The sequence below is a fragment of the Poecilia mexicana genome, unplaced genomic scaffold, assembly GCF_051168715.1.
Source record: "Poecilia mexicana isolate PSO_F unplaced genomic scaffold, ASM5116871v1 scaffold_3, whole genome shotgun sequence".
NCBI classification, from domain to species: domain Eukaryota; kingdom Metazoa; phylum Chordata; class Actinopteri; order Cyprinodontiformes; family Poeciliidae; genus Poecilia; species Poecilia mexicana.
Genome location: NW_028263372.1, coordinates 8177405 through 8199701, shown reverse-complemented (window position 1 = coordinate 8199701; position 22297 = coordinate 8177405). Strand labels below are relative to the sequence as shown.

General features: G+C 39.1%; 3 protein-coding genes across 4 annotated transcripts in view; 1 reads left to right on the top strand and 2 right to left on the bottom strand.

Moving 5' to 3' along the window:
* Positions 1 to 7576, top strand: part of phkb (phosphorylase kinase, beta) — a 111308-nt gene extending 103732 nt beyond the window's left edge. For both annotated transcript variants that reach the window (XM_014983726.2, XM_014983724.2), the window contains 7 exons: positions 1426 to 1516; positions 2656 to 2861; positions 4689 to 4823; positions 5141 to 5270; positions 6157 to 6264; positions 6403 to 6543; positions 6639 to 7576. In XM_014983726.2, coding sequence (XP_014839212.2) covers positions 1426 to 1516; positions 2656 to 2861; positions 4689 to 4823; positions 5141 to 5270; positions 6157 to 6264; positions 6403 to 6543; positions 6639 to 6776 — 949 coding nt within the window. In that variant the 3' untranslated portion in view covers positions 6777 to 7576. The remainder of the gene's footprint in view (positions 1 to 1425; positions 1517 to 2655; positions 2862 to 4688; positions 4824 to 5140; positions 5271 to 6156; positions 6265 to 6402; positions 6544 to 6638) is intronic.
* Positions 7577 to 15379: 7803 nt separating this feature from the next.
* LOC148160162 (anionic trypsin-2-like) lies at positions 15380 to 18275 on the bottom strand. Its single transcript, XM_088004652.1, has 6 exons — positions 17047 to 18275; positions 16699 to 16885; positions 16436 to 16621; positions 16066 to 16127; positions 15840 to 15964; positions 15380 to 15747 (listed from the first exon to the last, which is right to left on the bottom strand). The coding sequence occupies exons 1-6, from the start codon at positions 17081 to 17083 to the stop codon at positions 15601 to 15603; spliced, it is 744 nt and encodes a 247-aa protein (XP_087860778.1). The 5' UTR covers positions 17084 to 18275; the 3' UTR covers positions 15380 to 15600.
* A 783-nt stretch (positions 18276 to 19058) lies between these two features.
* LOC106912220 (anionic trypsin-2-like) lies at positions 19059 to 20829 on the bottom strand. Its single transcript, XM_088004607.1, has 6 exons — positions 20789 to 20829; positions 20370 to 20582; positions 20104 to 20289; positions 19734 to 19795; positions 19508 to 19632; positions 19059 to 19415 (listed from the first exon to the last, which is right to left on the bottom strand). The coding sequence occupies exons 1-6, from the start codon at positions 20827 to 20829 to the stop codon at positions 19269 to 19271; spliced, it is 774 nt and encodes a 257-aa protein (XP_087860733.1). The 3' UTR covers positions 19059 to 19268.
* Positions 20830 to 22297: the final 1468 nt, after the last annotated feature.

Here is a 22297-nt window from a genome sequence, read left to right as displayed (position 1 = left end):
TTGGTAGGAAAACTACTCCCATACTCAACTGTGTATATGCTCTCATTTTTCTAACATGGGCCAGCAAGTGAGGCTTGAAATAGGTTTTCTAAGGATCAGTGCATTGACAGCATACCATGCCTTTTAAACTTTAACGTTTTGTTGATTTCCCAGCTGTACCTTTGTTTTCCCCACAAATGTAATCATGAAATACAGCAACGTCTCAGGTAGAAAAATTGATTAGGAATTTTACTCAGCATATAATAAGAGCAGGTTGTGTTCCAGCTTATTCATGACCTCATTCACAACATCGTCCCGTGCTTCCACCCCTGCTGTAAGAAATGTAAATCCTTTTTGTGTGTCATTAATCATCCCTGGCTTTGTATTTAGATAACTGCCATCTCAGTGTGCCATTTTTTCCTAATAGGATTCCTGCAGACAAGAGGAAGCATCTAGCGGACCGCGTTGAAACTCATGAATGATAAATTGAAACTCGCGTGAACATTAAAATATTTACTGGAAAGCAAACTTGATATTGGAACTTCTAGAATTGAAATGATTCGTTGTGATTGGGATGAACACTTTTCAGTACATTGCTACTATAGATGTTTCCTGTAACCCTTGGTGTTATTGGACAGTTTACAAAGGATACAAAGGAAGAAGCTACAGTGCTTTGTGAAGGTCCACTTTTGTACATTTTGTCACGGATACAAACTTAAATATTTTTATTTGGTTTTTACTGTGATAAACCAACACCAACCTTTCGATAACTCTGGATCAGCAAGAAGATGCTATAACAGGCTTAAATCAAAGGCAATCTGACTTTCGTTCAGTTTTTCCTGAAGATGTCTCAACACCCCTTCAGGAGTCTTTAGCCCTTTCTCCACAGGAAGTGCTTCAGCCAGCTCTCTCTGTCAGTGCCAGACAGATTGTTGCGACTTAAGCATCAACTGGCACCGATTAAATGTATTGCAAGCGACTTCAGAGAAACTGGCCACCTAGGGGTACACTCATAAAAGGACATCATCAGCGCATTGACCAAAGCTTGTCCGTGCTCACAGCCTGTACAAGTTCCCGCCGATGGAACACCCTGCCAATGTAGAAAAACCCAACTTGGTTAGATCCGAACTAGACAGTAACTGGCTAGAGTGAGACTTGACGATGGAGAAGGGGCTTTTGCCAGTTCTGTTGAGCAATGTGTCTGCTTTACATTCCTTATTTAACTGCGAAAAGTCCTTTACTTTTGATGAAACTTCTGCCACTTTATGTTGGCTTATCATGTAAAATCCCAATGAAATGCAGTCAAATTTGCAGTTGTAACATGACAAAATGTTAAAAGTGGTTTAAAGACTTCTACAAGGAGCTGTGCATATTAAAGTCCAAGCTGTAAATTTGTTACTTGTCCTAAATATCTCAAGAATGTTCTTGTGTCTTTTCGCCCATTAGGTCTGTTGTTCGTCTTGCTGCCAGTCTCTTAACTAAGCTAGTGGACAGCCTTGCCCCCAGTATTACTAGTATTTTAGTGCAAGGCAAGCAGGTAAGTGGACACAGAGACAGAGGGGCCTGAGTAAAATCTACCCCTTCACTAAGCGCAGTATGTTGGGGAAAACTGTTGGCGGCATGTTTGGCCAGTCATTTTAATCTTCACTGATTAGCAGAAAAAGGGCAATCTCGATGTTTTACATCGCTGAAGGCTCCTCATGCTGTATCCTATGGGAACTATTTGGGCCAGCTGCTTGCGCATGTCCCTCATCAAAGCTTACATGGACTGTGTTTGGACCCAAGCTGTAGTTGCAGTTGCAGCAAGTCAACAAGCATAACCCATCCCCCGCCCCCCATCACCCATCCCAATCCCCCTTTGGCAACACAATAATTTGCAACTTGTGTGGATACACGATTGACACACTGACTCATGAATTGTGTGGATTCACCACATCATGCCGGATGCCTTTCAATGCATCATTCTCTCTCAAGTGGTATTCAGAGATTAGCCTCCTCTCGAGAGTTCCAGTTATCTTGCTGCATTTTTACCCTTCTGAACACTTTTAGGTATTTCATTATGCTGAAGTAGCTCAAGGTGTGAATCTGCATATAGATTGCCAATGAGGCAAGAGGGTAGGCTCCTCTCAACATGATTGGAAAAGCCGATTTAAAATTGGAGACGGATGCTGCTCCTCTCCTTACAATAAAGTCTTAAGTAGAGGCAGAACGCAGCGCTGTCCCATTTGAGTGAGTTTTCATTCTGATTATATTTCACATTGTTACTGAAATCTGACAGCGCATCCTGCACGGAATCCAAAACTTCATTTCAGCTGCAGGCTTTCGCGCTATCGCTCGGATCCGTTTAGACATTCGGATGAACGATGCGTCTACCTTTCGGAGTTTCATCAGATGGAGGCAAAAACATAAAAGCGTGTCCTCTCATCAGTGAAATTTGCCATGGTGTAATTTTCCTCTGATGCTCCTCCTGAGCAAAACTACAAAGGTGTCACATACTCTCTCACTTTGACTCTGAGAGAGGAGGCCAATTTCAAATTGAAGGAACAGAAGACATATTGAAATTGTCTCCTGATAAAGTGGTCTGCATAATAGCACATTATTTCTTTTTTCTTCTTTCTTGCTGAAAACTTTGGTAGATTTTCAGCACTTTTTTTTTTGTTTGCACATGATCACCAGGTGACCCTGGGTCTGTTTGGGCATGAGGAGGAGGTGATCTCCAACCCGCTGTCTCCAGGAGTGATCCAGGGCATCATCTACAGCAAGTGCTCTCCCCTGGGCGGGGAGAGGGAAGCTGTCCTCCAGCAGGAGCTGGTCATCCACATCGGCTGGATAATCTCCAACAACCCCGAGCTGTTCAGCGGCATGCTCAAAATCAGAGTCGGGTAGGACGATACCGGGCTGAATTTGAACCTGGAGCAGCTTTTATGTGTTTTACCAATTGGGATTTTCTTATGCAGCATGTTTGCCTGGATGTAATTTTCCCCTCCCTGGTGTTAGCCAGAGAAAAACTCAAGAAACCAATAGCTGTCAAATCCCTCTGAGATTCAGTAATGTGGCTTGTTTTCTGCGTTTCTCTCACGCTCCAGATTACCCACGCTGCAATTTTCTGCGATTGGATGGAGGCGTCATGTTATCAGGAAAATTGAAAATGTTGAAAGTGCCTATGGGCTTGTGTATTGTGTGGGATTTTGTTAACTGCTCACCAACAGTGGCGCACTTTGTCTCACAGAAATCATGTTTAGCTTTGTGCCCTAATAGCAACAAATCAAAGAGAAAATCCATCTTAGAAGCATTTCGGAACACAAAATGGTGATTTTTTTTTTACCAAAGGTGGATCTAAATTTTAGACTTCTAAAATCGCCTTCAGAATGTTTTGTAAATCCAGCTGCCTGAATCTGTAATTTGGTGCTTGAAAATGACTATTTCCAGCTTTTATCTGCCACACTGGTTAATAATATAAACAGACTTTTAACTCATTAGAAGAAACAGATGCAAAAAACTTATGATGGTGGAAATTATTTGGAATAGAGACATAAAAACCATCATCTAAAGGCTTACGGTGATTTCATGTCTGCCTCCATTGATCTGACGAATGCTGTCAGACAATAATAAAAAACCCCAACAGGTTCGGTGTGTTTTGATCTAAAGGAGCATCAGCTTTAATGATCCACAGCAGAGTGCTACAAGTTATTTAAAAAAATAAACAGTGAAATCAGAGCAAACCAACTTTGATATCTAGTTGTTTCATAGCAGTTATGGTTTAGAAGCTAAGAGTACTCTTGTGTTGAAATGTGTGAACTAGCTGGAGCAATTCTGACTCCCAAATATGTGCAAGAAAATAGGAAAGTTTCAATCACAGAAAAGCAGCTGTAGTTCTTCCCGTAAAGAGTAACCAGCGGTCCTTTCTGCTCTGATTTCGTCCTTCTTCTTCCAGTGGAAATAAAACAGACAAAAATAGGCCCCGAAAACTATTCTGATTCCTGGAAATGCAGTTTTCTTTGTAAGAATAAACTGTGTATAAAGATCCTAACTCTCTAAGCAGTTGTTGAATAGAGACCATTTATAACAGCATCTGCAGTATTATTTAAATTGGTTATATAAAAAGAAGGGCAAACAAGAATCTCAGCACATCAAGGCCCCAGCTGGGTACTGGTGTTAGATGTTTGTGACCTTTAAATCTTTAGGCAGGACTTCACAAAAAAACAGCGTTTCAATCATTAACAGCCTCAACAGTACATTGGAAATGAATCTTACAGCTGACCGCTACATCCTTGAATCTGCCCTGATTGGAGAAATGAAAGATAAAAGGTACACAATCATACAAGAGGTGTAAAAACCAGTAATAAAAGATTATAATAAAGGAAGTAAAACAAAGACCAAGAACAACAAGTCAACACTTCACCTGAGGTCAAAGGTCAGAGAGCAGAAGTGGCATCACTTCTGAACTTCTGTTCTGCCTTTAAAGCAAGTGTAAGGATCCAGAAAATATGGATCCCCAAAGAAACTGATCTTCTTTTCTAAAGTTTCACCGGGTGGCCTCAGGCAGAATGAAAAAGTAAGAGATCCAGGTACTTATGGTTCGCATTGAGTGACATCAATGAGGGTTAAGAAGTTAAGCTTTGGTTTTTATCATGTCCTCTTTGCAATGTGACTGTAGAAGGTTTCATTTGTAATCTCTAACGTAATCCGTCTGTTGTGTGGACACCAAGCTGGATCGTTCAGGCCATGAAACATGAGCTGAAGATCCGAGCTGGAGACCTGGCACCTCAGGACATCTACCAGCTCTCTCCCAGCGACATCAAGCAGCTGCTGCTGGACGTCCTGCAGCCGCAGCACACTGCCAGGTACATAAACAATGCATTATCCAACTAAATCTATGCTTTCACTTTCCATTTAACTCACAGATTTAAACATACCGGAGCGTCTTTGGTAGCTCTGGTATGTTTAAACATCTTCTTTGATGTTTCATTATTTTGTCTTCTTCCCTTGGTTTATATCAGATCATCTAATTAAAGCAGGAGCCAATTTCCCTTAGGGAATTAATAAGGCTTTATCTTATCTAATTAACTAGCATTGACTAAAAAACAATCTTTTTTAAAGGACAACAGCTGCCCTTATTTTGAGGATGTGATCTCAATAGGCTCTGGTGTTTTTACCCCAGGTCTTGGCTGAACAGGCGTCAGATCGACGGTAGTCTGAACAGAACCCCTCTGGGGTTTTATGACCGTGTGTGGCAGATCCTGGAGAGGACGCCTAACGGGATCGTGGTGGGTGGAACTCATCTCCCACAGGTACGCAGTCCTTTTACAGTGGAGGTAGCCATTAGTAGATGAGTATGCTGTGGTCAAAAAGAGATGAACATGGTCAGCAACAATGCTAAATTGGTCTTGGGGCCCAAGGCATTTCAATTACTCTATGCCGCCCTGAATCAATAGCCGTATTTCCAGCAGCGTTTTTTTTTTATCTGCATTTTGAAGTATCGCTTTAGGAAAGGTTGATGGAAATGGCTAAATTCTAAATAACTTCCTCAATCTTGCAAAAAAAAAAAAAATAGAAAACTTTCCATCTCCCCTTTAAGCTACTTAAAGGGGAGATGGAAACATATTTGCCGTAGTGAACATTTACCTCGTGACTGATCCTGTTTCTCCTTTGTCTGTGTCTCCAGACAGCATGTAACATCACCAATACTGGTTGAATTTACTGACAGAAAAGTTACAACTTGCACAATAGCAACAGATTCCTGAAAGCCTCTCCCCATATATCTGGTATATACGGTCCATGCTAGTTGGCAATCTCTGCTTCCTGTTTCTTACAGCCATGCGTAATGTCAACACCTGACGAAATCTTGCTGGTTGATTCACTCTAAACCAGTAGATGGAAACACGCCTAATTTGCTTCATTTACATTTTTGCAACATTTTAAAAGTTTGTTCAAAATTTAATCACAATCGGTTGTAAAAATGCCGATGCAAAGCAGGACGGATCTCTGTTTTTATTTGGTTCGAACCAAATCGAAACTTGGACCAGGCAACGTTTTTCCACTTTGTTTTTGTTCAATGTTGTTACAAGCTGCTATAGCATCATACACAATGTTTTACTCCCTGCTCCAAATGTAAAATGCATCCTACCCTGCTAGATACGACAGTACATGTCTAAGGTCTTCTCTGTCATTGCGCAGCAACCAACACTGTCAGACATGACGATGTACGAGATGAACTTCTCCCTGCTGGTGGAGGACACACTCAAGAACATTGACCTGCCTGAGTACAGACAAATCATTGTAGAGGTGAAGAACCCCATTAACTAACACCAACAAACATGCAGCAAGTAGAGCTGAAGCAAAATTAGCTAAAAAACATAATAAAATAAAATCTTTGTATTTTCAGTTCTTTTAATTGTCTTTTGCCATCCTGTCCACCATTAGCTGCTGATGGTTGTGGCCGTAGTGCTGGAGAGAAACCCCGAGCTGGAGTTTGGTGTCAAGGTGGATCTGGATAGTCTGGTGAAGGAGGCGTTTAACGACTTCCAGAGAGACCGGAGTCGCTTTGACGGGATGGAGAAACAGGTACGGAAGCCTCTGAGGAACCTCTCTGGTTACACTTGTAGCATGCCAAACTACAACTGCTGAAGCAAGTCCCTAACTGTGACTGTTGGCCCCAGGATGACATGGAGGTATTCTACAACACACCGCCTCTAGGAAAGAGAGGAACCTCCAGCTACCTGACCAAGGCAGTGATGATTCAGCTGCTGCAAGGAGACATGAAGCCCTGCAAGGACGACCCGTGTGCTGTTAGCTAGATTTACAGCATGTAAAGTCATCGCTAATTTGCTTCACCTGGATTTCAATGCTTACTTAGATTCCATTGCATGCATTCGAATCCTTTGAAATGTTGAGGTATTTTTTCATAGAAGTCTAAAAGGTGTGTGTTGGTCACATGGTTCTTCAGAAATCACTCATGTTGCTCACAAACAAAGCTCAGGTGGGACTGGTCTCTGTATCTCACCAGCAGATATAATTCTCTGTAATCTAGCAGATTATGATTAAAATTGTGAGCCTACCTATGTGTTCAGTACTAAGGGAGACTAAATATGTTTGACTGATTACTTAAATTAGAAAGCAGTTAACTTTGCTATTGTTTTCTGCCAGTTTCACAGGAAATAAACTGGTAGACTGACAGAGAACCACCACACCTGACCTTTTTTTAACCTATACAGTTTTGTGTGTTTTTCTTCTCAGCACGTACATGTTTTAGTGTTTAGCATAGCATGTTGAGTCCTTCTCCAAGGTACATCCTGTCATAGATTTCAGGGAAGGGTTTCTGAATGTAGTTAACTATAAAGCAGCTTTCAGAAGGGCTCTGCGTGATGATGCCTACTGCTCATGTGAAGTTTTTTGGGCTGAGATCCTTCAGACTTCTCTGTATCTGTGAAAAAAATGTGCTTGCACCCGTTAGCAGGACTGATTAAAGCTCCAAACACACTTCTTTGGACGCCATCACAGTCGTCATTGTTCATCAGAGCTTTATTGTGTTTGTTAGTGAACCAGATGTGTAAAAGACATATTTTTATCTGAAATAAAATGATAGAGACTATAAAAATTTTCTTCAGTTTGTCTTTCCATCAGTGTGCGTGTGCGTGTGTGTGTGTGTGCGTGTGTGTGTGTGTGTGTGTGTAGGGGTGTTCATGTGTGTGCGTGTGTGTGTGTGTGTGCACTCCGGGACTTTGTAACTTGAACTTTTCCTCAACACTTCCATGTGTTTTACTTGGACTTGTGAAATGGAAACAACTCATATTTTTCAAATTTTCCTGCAGACATGTTGAGATTTAGAGATGGAGGCTATGGGCCATTCTTTGTACAATAAACTTAGACATACTGATTGGGGATCATCTGTTAAAGACAGTTTTGAAGTTTTACCACAGATTTTCAGTGAGGTTGAAATCTAGACTTTGACTAGACCATTCGAGCATGTGGAAATGTTTCAATCTAAGCTGTTCGATTGTAGCTCTGGTTGGAGTGATAGAAGGTGAGCGTCTGCTCCAGTCTCAAGCCGTTTTCAGACTAAAAGGTTTTCTGCCAAAGAAAAGCAAACCCACAGGATGATGCTGCCACCACCATCTGTTACTGTGGACAGTACATAGAAAATGGACACTGCATTTTTCATGCAGTTCAAAATGTTAAAAATTGTTTTGTCTCACTAGACTTCCTTCTTCCATTGATTTTATTACTTTGCTGGATTTTATTTTGGGTTGTCAGAATAAACAGGGCTAAATACAAATGTAAACTACACTTTTCATAAACCATTTCACAATTTTCTTCAGTCATATGCACAACCCCATTGTCCATCACATAAATTCCCACGCTCAAGGAATATAAATACATTTCCAAGGCCTTGGATACTTTTCACAAGTCTCCACCTCAGCAGCACATCTGGATTTGCTGCCCTGCAAGATTTACCGAGTGGCGGCGAGGTGGGCGAGAGTCTGAGGATAAGATGAATGATCTCTGTCTCTTTTTCAATATATACAGATCAACTCAGAACCCGAAGAGAGGAGTTCTTGTCTGTCTTCTTTAATAAATCTTTTTTACATAAAATGGCTCTCATGGGATTTTAGAAAGATTTTCAGATTTGTTGCCAATTAGTTATACTCTTCTGAGGGTGTTATCTCTGGGAAAAAAAAAAAAAAAGCTGACTGTTTTCCAGCAGCAGGGATTTTAAAGAGGGAGCTCCTCTTATAAAGATAAATTACTGTTCAGAAGGCACACTTGTAGGTCTTCTATTACTCCCCTAACCATAAATAACTGGATGATGTCCCCATCCGCCTGACTGCTGTACGATTAAAGAGCACTCAGAAGCAATCCAGAGACATTATCCTTGATGTAACGTTGCTCTGCTGATTAACTTTGAAGAATGATTAATGCTCCATTGAACCACTAGGATGCAGCAGCGTTCAATAAATCAGACGCTTTTAGCCTGATGTATCAAAAATGTGACTTTATTTATCACGAATAAGAGAATCAAAGGACGGATAACCAGTAAAACTGTGTGAAGTTATTCTGTAGTAACATTAAAAATATAAAAAACAAAACTTCTTTCTGAGCAAATATATCAGGTTTCATCTTTCAGAAAGCTTTTAGCGTTGATGCTAATTTTAGCCTACATAATATTGCTTGCATACTGAATGGAGTATGCAAATTAATTTGAAAAAAAAATCTTTTGACACAACAAAATCTGGGGGGAAAAAATCACTTGAATATATATATCTATATCTATCTATCTATCTATCTATCTATCTATCTATCTATCTATCTATATATATATATATATATATATATATATATATATATATATATATATATATATATATATATAGATAGATAGATAGATAGATAGATAGATAGATAGATAGATAGATAGATAGATAGATAGATAGATAGATAGATAGATAGATAGATAGATAGATAGATATAGATATATAGATATAGATAGATGTAGGTTCAACCATTGCACATTAAATTACTCTGAAAACGTTTTTGATGGATAATTTTTGAAACATATTATGTGCTTTCAATTATATTGCAACCCATTTTTCTCCATACCAGTCTACCTAACACCAGGAGAAAGTGAAATCAAACATGCCAAGTATGAGGTGCATCCTACAAGTGACAGTGATTATGAGACCAAGGGAAAACATGCAGAAATGTTTGTATCTGCTTTTCTCTCCTGTGTTCACATTCTGTTCATTTTTGTCAACGTGTCATCACACATACACACCCACACATATACACACACACCTCCAGCTTGTATTTATCTGTTGGTGCATTCTATTCACAGAGATGAGGATAATCACAGATGACAAACTCATGGGGTGAGCTGTGACGGGATGCTGAAATGGAGAAAGTTCCTCCCTTGGAATCACACATCTGCACCTCTCTCACACCTCCTGCTAAAACACAGGCAGACGTTCTCCGTTGGTGGCTTTGGGGTTGGAGGCGTGTGTGAGCAAAGAAATCCTGACTTATGTGCGGTGGTGTAGGCTGACAGGTTCAGGGGAATTAATGTAGCTGTTCCACAGGTGGTTGTCATCCATGTATCACACAGAATGAACTGAGTGAAAAACACATGCTGGCTGGTGATGTTGCTAAAAGAAATCTTTTTCTGTCTTTTGATACCTATTGAGCTGTGTGGCAGCAGATTATTCAGCTGGTCAGCCTCGTTCAAACTGTTTCCATGCACTTAAAACATAGTTTCACCTTCGTCTAATCCTGTCAGAGTGCCGTGTCCTGTTGATCTCAACTTCTGCTCTAAATATTTCTGACTCTAAGATCCCTGGCTCCAATCTGTAAATTGAAACATTTCACAGAGAACTGCTAAGTCCGTCGTCTGAAAATTAAAAGATTATTGCAGAACTATAATCCTACCATAACGGTCTACCTAATTTGAGCTCTGGTTAAGGAGAACATTAAGGATAATTCCTCAAAGGGAACAATAAATCTCAAAAAATGACCAGAAGATCAGTTGTAATTGAGAATCTGAGAAAATGTTGAAAATTTAAGTTCACAGACATTCTTCATCTAATGATGTCTGGACATGCTCTCATTTGGGATAATAAAATGACTGCTGAATTATTGAACCGTTGACCTGTCATGAGCTGTTTTACGAAAAGGAATGGGAAGAAAAATCAGTTTCTTGTTGTGCAAATCTGGTAGAAATGTGATTTTTGTAACCTAGAGACAATATTTATCCCTTGGAGGCTCCATATTCAGTACAAGCTGTCTTGAGTTTTGGGATGAATACTAAAAAAAGCTTGGCGGCACATTTGGCCTCAGTCCGTAGCTTAATTAAAAGGCTGTGCTGACTAATATAAAGAATGAGTTATCAAAGGTACCTCCATCAAATACACTTTGACAGGTGTGTTATTTCCCAACATGCAGGTTTTGATAAAACATTCTCCCATAATTAGCAGCCCAATCTAATGCATTTTATGTCCTTACGTAATAAACAGCTAATGACAAACCGCTAAATATTCACAGCAACTGATGAAGGGTAGATTATTACATGCTGACTTCAACAACTGAATAGACCTTTTAAGTGCTACAGTATCCATCCATCTGCTTATCTGGGCTTGGGTTGCTGGTGCAGCAGGCTAAGCAGGGAGTCTCAGGGGAGCTAGCCAATAGTCCCTTCAGCGTGATCTGGGTCTTCCTCTGGGTCTCCACCCAGAGTGACATGTCCAGGAATGTCAGGAAGGAAGCATCCAGGAGGCATCCTAACCAGATGCCTGAGCCCCCTCAACTGGCTCCTCTCAAAGTGGAGAAGCAGCAGCTTTACTCTGCCACTTCAAACTCAGCTGCAGACTACTCCAGTAAAAGCTGGATATCATGACCTGATGAAGCCAATAGGACCACAACATCTGCAAAAATCAGTATTTTACAATATTCTAAACTATAATATTTCTCAACCTGTTACACTATGTGTAAGGAATGGGATTCTTGCACATAGTAAGGATGTGTAAGAGAGTGAGAAAGAAGTGGTTTTTAGTTTTACTTTAACGGTTTCTCCCTTTGCTGTGGAGCATAGCACAAAATTAATAATATCTACATGTCCAAGTTTGATTGAGTTAATGGAATTAACTCAATCTTAACTTTTACATGGCTGCTATGGATGCCATGTAAAAGAATAGTCGTTTTGCCCTCCAGTGTTTTCCGCATGCGTGAAATTTCCTTATGTAAATAATAACATGCAAAGGGTCTACATTTGTATATCTGATTATGATTAAGTCAGTGCCTCACCAACTATGAACCTCACCGCAAGTCACTGGTTAGAATCCATCCTGACAGAGATCCAGACTTGATGTTGCCTGACCCATTGCTTTATGCTCTGTTTTAGGGTACAGAGGAGTTTGTTAGTTCATTGGCTGGTGGTGCCAGCAGTAGGAGTTTGCCTTACAATCGGTGAGTTGCCGGTTTGATCCACCTCTGTCATCGTCTCCTTGCCTGTTGGTGTTGGTCAGTAGGGCCAATGCTGGAATATGCCAGCCTTGCTTCTATCAGACTTCCCCTGGGAAACTGTGGTTACCATGTAGTAACTTGCCATCATCAGTGTGTATGTGAAGGGGAATGACTTATTTCATTGTAGAGGATCTTTGAAGGTAATTTTGTTAAATCAACTGTAAGGCGCTCAGAGCAAAAGAACCACAAATATCCATGTCCTTGCTTCTGTGTGATAATTGGTATACAGCTATCATATGTGGCTTTTTGCTACATATGGCAAACTTGACACTTTACATCCTTCAGGAGTCATCTATTTTGTTGAGCTGTATATTTGTAAACCTAAGTCAACATCTTGTTTTTACAAAGAAAGGAACTCTTCTTGTCAGACCTTTTGACTCTTTTTAAAAAAATGTATTGTCATGGATGACAAGTCTCTTCCTAACCACTAACTACCGTGGGCCTATTTGAAATTTCTCCAAGCATTGCACAGCCAGACTTCAGTGAATTCTCTGGGAATTTCACTCTAAGGAATTTCCTGATGACAAACAATTCCCTACTGAAAAACAACTTCTGAAACTCCTTCTTAGCTGATTTGGTCACACTTAAAATTAATCAAGTACCTGTTATCACCAGTACCAAACTGATACTTTTCTCCTTCATAAATCCTTCTAAATCATAAAAAAAACACTTTGGTTTGTTTCCTTCTGGTTTTTCTATAATGATAATATGGAAAAGCAGACAGTTTTGAATATGTGCAGATTCTATAACACTACACTTGATTTAAAAAAACAACTTTGTCTTTATTATATCGATGAGTTTATCTAGCTTTACTTTCAAGGCTTCCCTCAAATCCAAAAGGAAAGATCAGTAGCAGCAGTACCAAAAAACGCCACCAGATGGTGACAGACAACTACAAATAGAGCCGAAGCAAAGTGCTAGTTTTTCCTTGCAGTTTTGTCTTTCTCTCTATCGCTGAACTACAGTGGACTGGCGCAGGAATTTGTGGAATTGTTCTTTGGCTTCAATTTTTAAGAATATCATAAACCGCAGCAAAATCTCTTTGGGTCATTTTACCTCTTGAATGTCTGGGAATTGAGGTAAAAGGTCACAAATGAACTTTGACACTAACTGTATACAAAACTCCAACATATGTGGAACATTTCTTTACTGATTTTAATGAGTAAAAATTAGTCTCATATGCATTGACTATGACTGTTTCATAATTGTCGGTGATTTCAACATCCATGTTGACAACCTGAAGACTGAGGGGCAAAAAAGCTCTTTAATATATTACAGAAATTTGGTTTAACACAACATGTCAAACAAGCAGCACACACTCATGGACACACACTGGACCTGGTTATCAGTAAGGGTGTGAATATATCCAGTGTCTCTGTAACTGATGTCGCCTGTCGGATCACTTCCTGTTATCTTTGAAAGTTCTTTATCCGTTGACCCACTTGGACAAAAAGCTACTATCACAAAACATTCTTTCACAGAAAACACAGCAGAAGCATTTTATCAAATCTAATCTTCCTCCTTCCCCTTAAGCTGTAATGATGTAGATAAGTTGGTAGATGATTTACACTCTAAAATTTCAGATATCATTGATTCCATTGCTCCCATTAAAGTGAAGGTTTTCCTTTTATTCTTAGGGTTTCTTCTACTTTGTGTTGGTCTATCACACCAAACAAACAAACAAAAACAGACAAATAAAATAAAAATGTTTAGTCTATTGGAAACATTTAACTTTAACAGTCGCTAACCAGCAGGCTGACAATAAACTGGAGCTGTTAGAGGCCAAAAGTTTTGCTGCCCAGGTGAAATGTAACAGTCTGACCTTACAGGAACCTGATTCATGGCTCATTTTAGCACTTCTATTGCTTGTTTCTGATAACAGAAAATAGAGACCAAACACATTTTATCTGGTTCTGACTAGACCTGCTCAGAGTACTGAGCTTTTGTATTCCAGAGTAAAGATGAATGAACTTTTGCAGCTGCATGGAGATTTCTTCCTACCAGATTCAACCTTCACTTTAATGGGAGCAATGGAATCAATGATATCTGAAACTTCAGACTGAAAATCATCTACCAACTTATCTACATCATTATAGCTTAAGGGTGAGGAAGAAGAGTAGATTTGACTAAATGTATTTGACTAAATGTTTCTGCTGTGTTTTCTGTGAAAGAATGTTTTGTGATAGTAGCTTTTTGTCCAAGTGGGTCAACGGATAAAGAACTTTCAAAGATAACAGGAAGTGATCAGACAGGCGACATCAGTTACAGAGACAGATTCAATTAATATAATTGATTCATTATTGTCATTCATCCATGTTTCTGTCAGAAATAAAACTTCAATATTATGCTTGGTGATTAAACCATTAATTAATAAAGCTTTAGCACAGAGAGATCTGGTATGTAAAAGAACCAGTTTAAGTGACTTTGGGGCTGAAAGTTCTTCAGTCTGAGGTTTGAATTGAGACCACTGTACTTTGTATTTCTGTTTTTTGTAAATTTTCTTGCAGTGATCCGGACAGGTAATGTCCTGTTATGAGGTGCCGGGGGACCAGACACATTCTAGAGGAAGACGGGTGTAAAGATAATATCTGGACCCTGAACTCAGACCTCATAGATGCAGAGTGGTGGGTCCTCAGAGGCAGGTGGCTTAGATGAAGGGGGGTCTGCTAGTTAGGTTAAGGACAAACATAAATACAAAAAAAGAGAATAAAAGCCCTGATGCTACATTGCAAAAAACAAAAAGACTAATGGAACTAAAATGTCCTTTGTAAAAGAAACTATGAATCTTGTGATTTCACAGACAGAAATGTTACAATAAATTCATAAGGAACACTTTGTTATGGACAAAAGGACTCCTTGTCTTTTTTCTGTTTTGTAATGAAATTTGGTCTTCTAACTGTGGATGAAGAGTTCAATTATGATATTAACGATTTGATCCTCTACCTCAGTGTTTATTCACAAATACCACTTTCTAAGGTCACCTCAATTTTTTTAAGTGTAGTAATTCTATTTGAGGGTGCTTAAATGTTGCAACATCACAAAAGCCTAATCATTATACCGACATGTTAATACCTTAATTAGATGTTGCAAATGCAAGACATGTTGCATTTTGTTTTATTTTTCTCATAGTTTGTGACTCTCCTTTGTTATTTCTTCTTTTCTCTGCTCAGTTTATCATATCAAGCTTTTGTATTACTAATGTGTGCCTTGTCATAATATGTTCTTTGAATTTTGTATAAAGAAAAATGAAAAATGAATTACTAAACACTTGTCTTAGTGTTTAGTCAGGTGAAATCACTCAATCAAGTTTATTTATATGATGCACAAAACAGAGAGATTATAAATCGAACAATAATGAAGCAGTTTTGTATGGAAAGCTCTAAGAGGCAAAGCGAAAAGGAAATGTTTCATTGTCATGTGTTTATTGATTTATTTTTAATTTCTGACGCAGAGAAAAGCTCTATTGGGGAGGTCAAGGACAGGTGAGTAAAAACAAAACTATTAATTTATCCTAATTGTACAAAGTTGTGGAACAAACTGATGAAGGTACAACTATAAAATTATATCTGAGAAGAAATTTGATGAGAATTTTATTTCATGACAGTTTGTGTTTTATTTAAGCCCAGTTTTTGATTTTATCCACCCCAGGTATTCACACACATCCATGATTACAGGAGGTGTCTGACATGGATCTGGTCCACCTTCAGCAATCACACCATAAATCCTGTTGTTAAAGATCACTCCTCCACCAGAGTCGCCCTGTAGAAAATGTTCCATCAATATATTTATTTGTGTTGTAAAACTGAAAAGTCTTCTAATCACTGTAGAGAGATATTGAAGAAAGGACTTACATAACATACATCCTTGTTTGCTGCTGAAACACGGAAATAATGCCCACGAGTCGGCTCAAAGAGTGAAACCTTTAGAACATTCATGTTGACACACTGAAGATGTGGTGAAATAGGAGAATCGGGTACTGTAGAGAAACATGAGAATCATAAACATGTTATTCACTCGACCTTCTCTGTAGAATCAGAAACAAAGATTATCTTCTCATAACTTCAACATTTCTCTCACATCGCTGATTATTGGGGCCGACTGTCGTTCCTCCCTCTCCTGCCAGCTGAACAGTATTGCCTCTAAAACACAATAAAATGTAAAAATACAAGATGATAATGTAGAAAATTAATTGTTATGAAGAACAAAGAAAGAACAGACAATAAATCCTTCCAGGACTTCATCCACTGACACAGGAGTGTTCACCTCCAGTCCTCAGGGTTCTGCGACCTTTGCATGTGTCTCTGGTTCAACACACCTGAGCTAAACGGATTTTGGTTCTGCTGGTGGCTTGATTACCTGAGTCAGGTGTGCTGAAGCAGAGGCAGCAGGACTGGAGAAGACCAGACCGAAAACCTGAAGTCCTGTCATTGATCAGAGAAAGACTTACATTTTAAGACGATTACTGCATTCTGGTAGCTGAGCAAGTGGGACATCTGTTACTGGTGTCTGAAGCTTCAGCAACATGATTTCATGCTGCTGGCCGTGGTCAGTATAAATCACAGGATCGTGTTGGATTATCTGATCGTGCTGTTTAGCAGTCCGTGGATGAACTCCGAACGTTGCTGTGAGAATCCTGCAGAAAAAGTTAGATAATAATGAGCATAGAAAACCTGAACATCTGCAGATAAAACTGTCTTGTTTCTTTCCTACCAGTCTGTCTTCCAGCAGTGAGTTGCAGTCAGGATCCACTCAGGGTGGATCAGAGATCCTCCACACAGGTTCCCTGTAGTAGGATTCCTGGCCACGAGCCGAACATGATAAAGAAGCTCCTTGTCATCACAGTTATGACCTCTAATGATTCTCTTCTGCAGAGAAACATCCGAGTTCACTGAAACACCTGAAGAAGAAAAAAGAGAACTTTACTCAGACATCAGGTGCAAACATGGCTTCTGGAACAGTCTCAAACAGAATCAGAGGGAAGTTTGAGAGTCACGGAGAGTAGGAGCCTCTCTGGAACCAGTGGAAGTGTCTCCAGTCTGTCCAGTGTGTCCGACTCACCCAGCACCAGCACCAGCAGAACCTTCAGCAGAACCATGGCTGATCCAGCTTCCTGTGAATGTCTGCAGTTCTGCAGCAACTTTTAAACTCTGTTCACAACTTCCTGCTGGACAGGAAGCCACCAATCACAGCACAGACACTGATCTGTCCAATCACAGGATGGACACTGATCTGCACTGTCATCTGCATACAGAGGAACTTTAACTCATAATTCTAAAGAAACTTGAAAAAGGTTCATGTTCCATTGACAGATTATTTCACTAATAAACAAACATTTCCTCCTCTTATAACTTAATCAGCCTATGAAACAATAACTTTTTCATCAATATTATGGAACTGACTTAAAATAAGCAGATTCCATATTTTGCTGCAAAGGTACTTCTAAGTTAGCTTTGTCTTCTCTCAGGTGAAAATATGGAGAGCCATTTCAGCCAAAATTTTAAAAAATAAATATATGTGGAAAATAAATAAATAAATGAGTAAAACAAATGAATAATTGGCATTTTTATTCTCATTTATATTTATTCTTTTATACATTTATTTATATATTTATTCCCAAATTTATTTGTCCTTTTTCCATTTTCTTTTTCCCCTATTCATTTATGCTTTTCCAATTTTTATTTTTCAATTTTCCTTTTTTTATTTATCATTTTCTAATTTTCCATTTTCATTTATCCTTTTTCAATTTTATTTTTTCATTTATCCTTTTTCAGTTTTTACTTACCCCTTTTCATGTTTTCATTTTCATTTATCCATCTTCAAGTTTCCATTTTCATTTATCCTTTTGTTCATTTACTCCTTTTCAATTTTTCATTTTTATTCATCCTTTCCCAATTTTCTGTTGTCATTCATTCTTTTTCATTCTTCCTTTTTCAACTTTACTTTTTCATTTATCCTTTTTACAATTACTCAAGCCGAGCAGAGATTGTTAAAAACATAACATTCAATCCATTACAATATTAGGTTGTTTTCATGCTGGATATTTATTTCACGATTATCAGTACTCCCTTGAACCCAGCGGTGCTTCATGAGCTAATTTAAACTCCTTTACTGCTAGTCAGTCCGTCTTTGAGTTGCCTTTTTTTTTCATTTAGATAGTGGAATCGAAATGCACAGAATTGCGCAACACCTTGTTGAAACAATAATTACTGAGATTATTAATTTTGTTGGGTCATTAATTTCAACATGTTTTGCTGATTTTTTGTTATTATTCTTTTATAAAGTTACAAATGTTTTGGATCTTAGTGATGATTTTGATAAGTGTATCAGAAAAGGACTTGCTGGTCTCAGTCTCCTGGTGGCATTCAGTTTGTTACCTACTGCCAAGATCAACTGAAAACCTTTCCGCGACCAACCGGTCAATCACCATCGACGTATTGAGAACCCCTGAATTAGATTGTTAATGAAAAGTTAATGTATTTCAGTAACTCAGCTCACAAACAAACTCTTTAGAGTAATTACACAGACCTTTTGCAGCTTTTACTTATGTCAATGCTGATCTTGTGTTACTGTTAATGAAAACATGGTATTTAGGATTATATTACATCAGCAGTGAAAAAATTTTTACTACCTGCTTAAATGTTATTGTTGAATTGTGTAATTTTTTAGATATTAAATACTTGACAACTTGATCAGTTACTCAGTACTTGAGTACACTTTTTACCAAATACTTTCTTACTCTTACTTGTGTAGTTTCTTAATCAGCTACTTTTTACTTTCACTTGAGCAAAAACATGTTAAAATACTACTGCTCTTACTTTAGTAAAATTTTGGGGTTCTCTGCCCACCTCTGGAGAACAGTAACCAAATGTTGAAGCAGATGTGTAGCCCAAAACCAGGTGAACTAAGGTGGGCAAGTTATACATCCACATTTGGGCACACTGAATAAATAAATTACTTCTGGTGTTCCTCTTCATGTGATTTAAAACTCATGACACATTTTTAAACTCAGTTCAGGGAGATTATCAACTGATTAAACTGAACCATAAATGTAAAGACGATCAGCCAGGAAATGTTTTATTGTCATGTGTTTATTGATTTATTTTTAATTTCTGACGCAGAGAAAAGCTCTATTGGGGAGGTCAAGGACAGATGAGAAAAAAACAAAACTATTAATTTATCCTAATTGTACAAAGTTGTGGAACAAACTGATGAAGGTACAACTATAAAATTATATCTGAGAAGAAATTTGATGAGAATTTTATTTCATGACAGTTTGTGTTTTATTTAAGCCCAGTTTTTGATTTTATCCACCCCAGGTATTCACACACATCCATGATTACAGCAGGTATATGACATGGATCTGGTCCACCTTCAGCAATCACACCATAAATCCTGTTGTTGAAGATCACTCCTCCACCAGAGTCGCCCTGTAGAAAATGTTCCATCAATATATTTATTTGTGTTGTAAAACTGAAAAGTCTTCTAATCACTGTAGAGAGATATTGAAGAAAGGACTTACATAACATACATCCTTGTTTGCTGCTGAAACACGGAAATAATGCCCATGTGTTGGTTCAAAGAGTGAAACCTTTAGAACATTCATGTTGACACACTGAAGATGTGGTGAAATAGGAGAATCGGGTACTGTAGAGAAACATGAGAATCATAAACATGTTATTCACTCGACCTTCTCTGTAGAATCAGAAACAAAGATTATCTTCTCATAACTTCAACATTTCTCTCACATCGCTGATTATTGGGGCCGACTGTCGTTCCTCCCTCTCCTGCCAGCTGAACAGTATTGCCTCTAAAACACAATAAAATGTAAAAATACAAGATGATAATGTAGAAAATTAATTGTTATGAAGAACAAAGAAAGAACAGACAATAAATCCTTCCAGGACTTCATCCACTGACACAAGAGTGTTCACCTCCAGTCCTCAGGGTTCTGCGACCTTTGCATGTGTCTCTGGTCCAACACACCTGAGCTAAACGGATTTTGGTTCTGCTGGTGGCTTGATTACCTGAGTCAGGTGTGCTGAAGCAGAGGCAGCAGGACTGGAGAAGACCAGACCGAAAACCTGAAGTCCTGTCATTGATCAGAGAAAGACTTACATTTTAAGACGATTACTGCATTCTGGTAGCTGAGCAAGTGGGACATCTGTTACTGGTGTCTGAAGCTTCAGCAACATGATGTCATGCTGCTGGCCGTGGTCAGTATAAATCACAGGATCGTGTTGGATTATCTGATCGTGCTGTTTAGCAGTCCGTGGATGAACTCCGAACGTTGCTGTGAGAATCCTGCAGAAAAAGTTAGATAATAATGAGCATAGAAAACCTGATCATCTGCAGATAAAACTTTCTTCTTGTTTCTTTCCTACCAGTCTGGATCTGTCTTCCAGCAGTGAGTTGCAGTCAGGATCCACTCAGGGTGGATCAGAGATCCTCCACACAGATTCTCTGTAGTAGGATTCCTGCCCAACAGCCGGACATGATAAAGAAGCTCCTTGTTATCACAGTTATGACCTCTAATGATTCTCTTCTGCAGAGAAACATCTGAGTTCACTGAAACACCTGAAGAAGAAAAAAGAGAACTTTACTTAGACATCAGGTGCAAACTTGGAGGCTGGAACAGAAAACGTATGAACAGCTGAAGATTAAAAAGCATCGCAATTTATATGCAACAAAGTTTCAGTCTGAAACAGAGTCAGAGCGAAGTTTGAGAGTCACGGAGAGCAGCAGCCTCCCTGGAACCAGTGGGAGTATCTCCAGTGTATCCAGTCTGACCAGTGTGTCCGACTCACCCAGCACCAGCACCAGCAGAACCTTCAGCAGATCCATGGCTGATCCAGCTTCCTGTGAATGTCTGCAGTTCTGCAGCAACTTTTAAACTCTGTTCACAACTTCCTGCTGGACAGGAAGCCAAAAAATCACAGGACGGACACCGATCTGTCCAATCACAGGATGGACACTGATCTGCACTGTCATCTGTATACAGAGGAACTTTAACAACTCATAATTCTAAAGAAACTTGAAAAAGGTTCATGTTCCATTGACAGATTATTTCACTAGTAACTAAATATTTCTTCCTCTTATAACTTTAATAATCAGCCTATGAAACAAGAACGTTTTCATCAATGTTAAGGAACTGACTTAAAACAAGCAGCTTCTATATTTTGCTGCAAAGCTACTTCTAAGTTAATTTTACCTTATCTCAGGTGACCTGATATGTGCATAACTGACAGCTGAAGGAGGAACAGCTTAATTTCTTTTAATTTTACCTTACTTTTAACTTTAGTAAGACCAACACATCCACCCCACAAAGCTCCAAAGGACAAAGAGACCACCAGTAAAACGAAAAGTATGCCAAGAGATCTATTGGCAACGCTTTTACCTCTTTGAAAGAGGCAGACGCAATCTTAATAAAGATGGGACAAATCTACTCACTGCAAATCTTTTTCATTTTATCAACAAGGACAACATTGTGACCATCGCTTCAGAAGAACAGGCTCAAGGATGTCTGACTAGGATGGGTCCCTCCGCGTATCAAGAACAAATTATTCCAAAACATGCTGATATATCATCGACTGGGGACAGAGCGACTAGTTCCCCTCCTTCTTCCCCCGGCCTCTCTGCTCCTCCACTGATCCACAAGATACCTATGAAAAAATGTCTTCTGGACCAGAGTTTCTCAAATTTATGGATGGAATGGATCAACTATAGGTTGGCCTCAGCACGACTCTCCTCAGGGCTCATGTAGCAGACCTCCCTTTATCTAAGCCACCTGCCTCTGACTTCCCAGAGGATCCAGCACTCTGTGTTTCTGGGGTCTGAGCCCGGGGTCCAGATATTATCTTTACACCCGTCTTCCTCCAGAATGTGTCTGGTCCCCCAGCACCTCATAACAGGACATTACCTGTCCGGATCACTACAAGAAAAGTTACAAAAAACAGAAATACAAAATACAGTGGTCTTAATTCAGACCTCAGACAGAAGAACTTTCAGCCCCAAAGTCACTTAAACTGGTTCTTTTACATACCAGATTTCTCTGTGCTAAAGCTTTATTAATTAATGGTTTCAACACTGAGCATAAACCAGAGGGGCAAAAATCTGTTAATATATTAGAGAGTTTCAGTTTAACACAACATGTCAAACAAGCAGCACACACTCATGGACACACACTGGACCTGGTTATAGTAAGGGTGTGAATATTTCCAGTGTCTCTGTAACTGATGTCGCCTGTTGGATCACTTTGCTGTTATCTTTGAAAGTTCTTTATCCGTTGACCCACTTGGACAAAAAGCTACTA

Bases quoted from the DNA above. Each gene is read 5' to 3' on its own strand.
- LOC148160162 (XM_088004652.1), bottom strand. From the start codon at position 17,083: ATGGTTCTGCTGAAGGTTCTGCTGGTGCTGGTGCTGG. The intron at 16,622-16,698 runs GTAGGAAAGAAA...CTTTTTCTGCAG, and splicing joins CACTGCTGGAAGACAGACTG to GATTCTCACAGCAACGTTCG. The intron at 16,128-16,435 runs GTAAGTCTTTCT...ATTGTGTTTTAG, and splicing joins TGCAGTAATCGTCTTAAAAT to AGGCAATACTGTTCAGCTGG.
- LOC106912220 (XM_088004607.1), bottom strand. From the start codon at position 20,829: ATGGATCTGCTGAAGGTTCTGCTGGTGCTGGTGCTGGGTGA. The intron at 20,583-20,788 runs GTCGGACACACT...GTCTAAGTAAAG, and splicing joins CTGGTGCTGGTGCTGGGTGA to TTCTCTTTTTTCTTCTTCAG. The intron at 19,633-19,733 runs GTGAGAGAAATG...GTTTCTCTACAG, and splicing joins CGGCCCCAATAATCAGCGAT to TACCCGATTCTCCTATTTCA.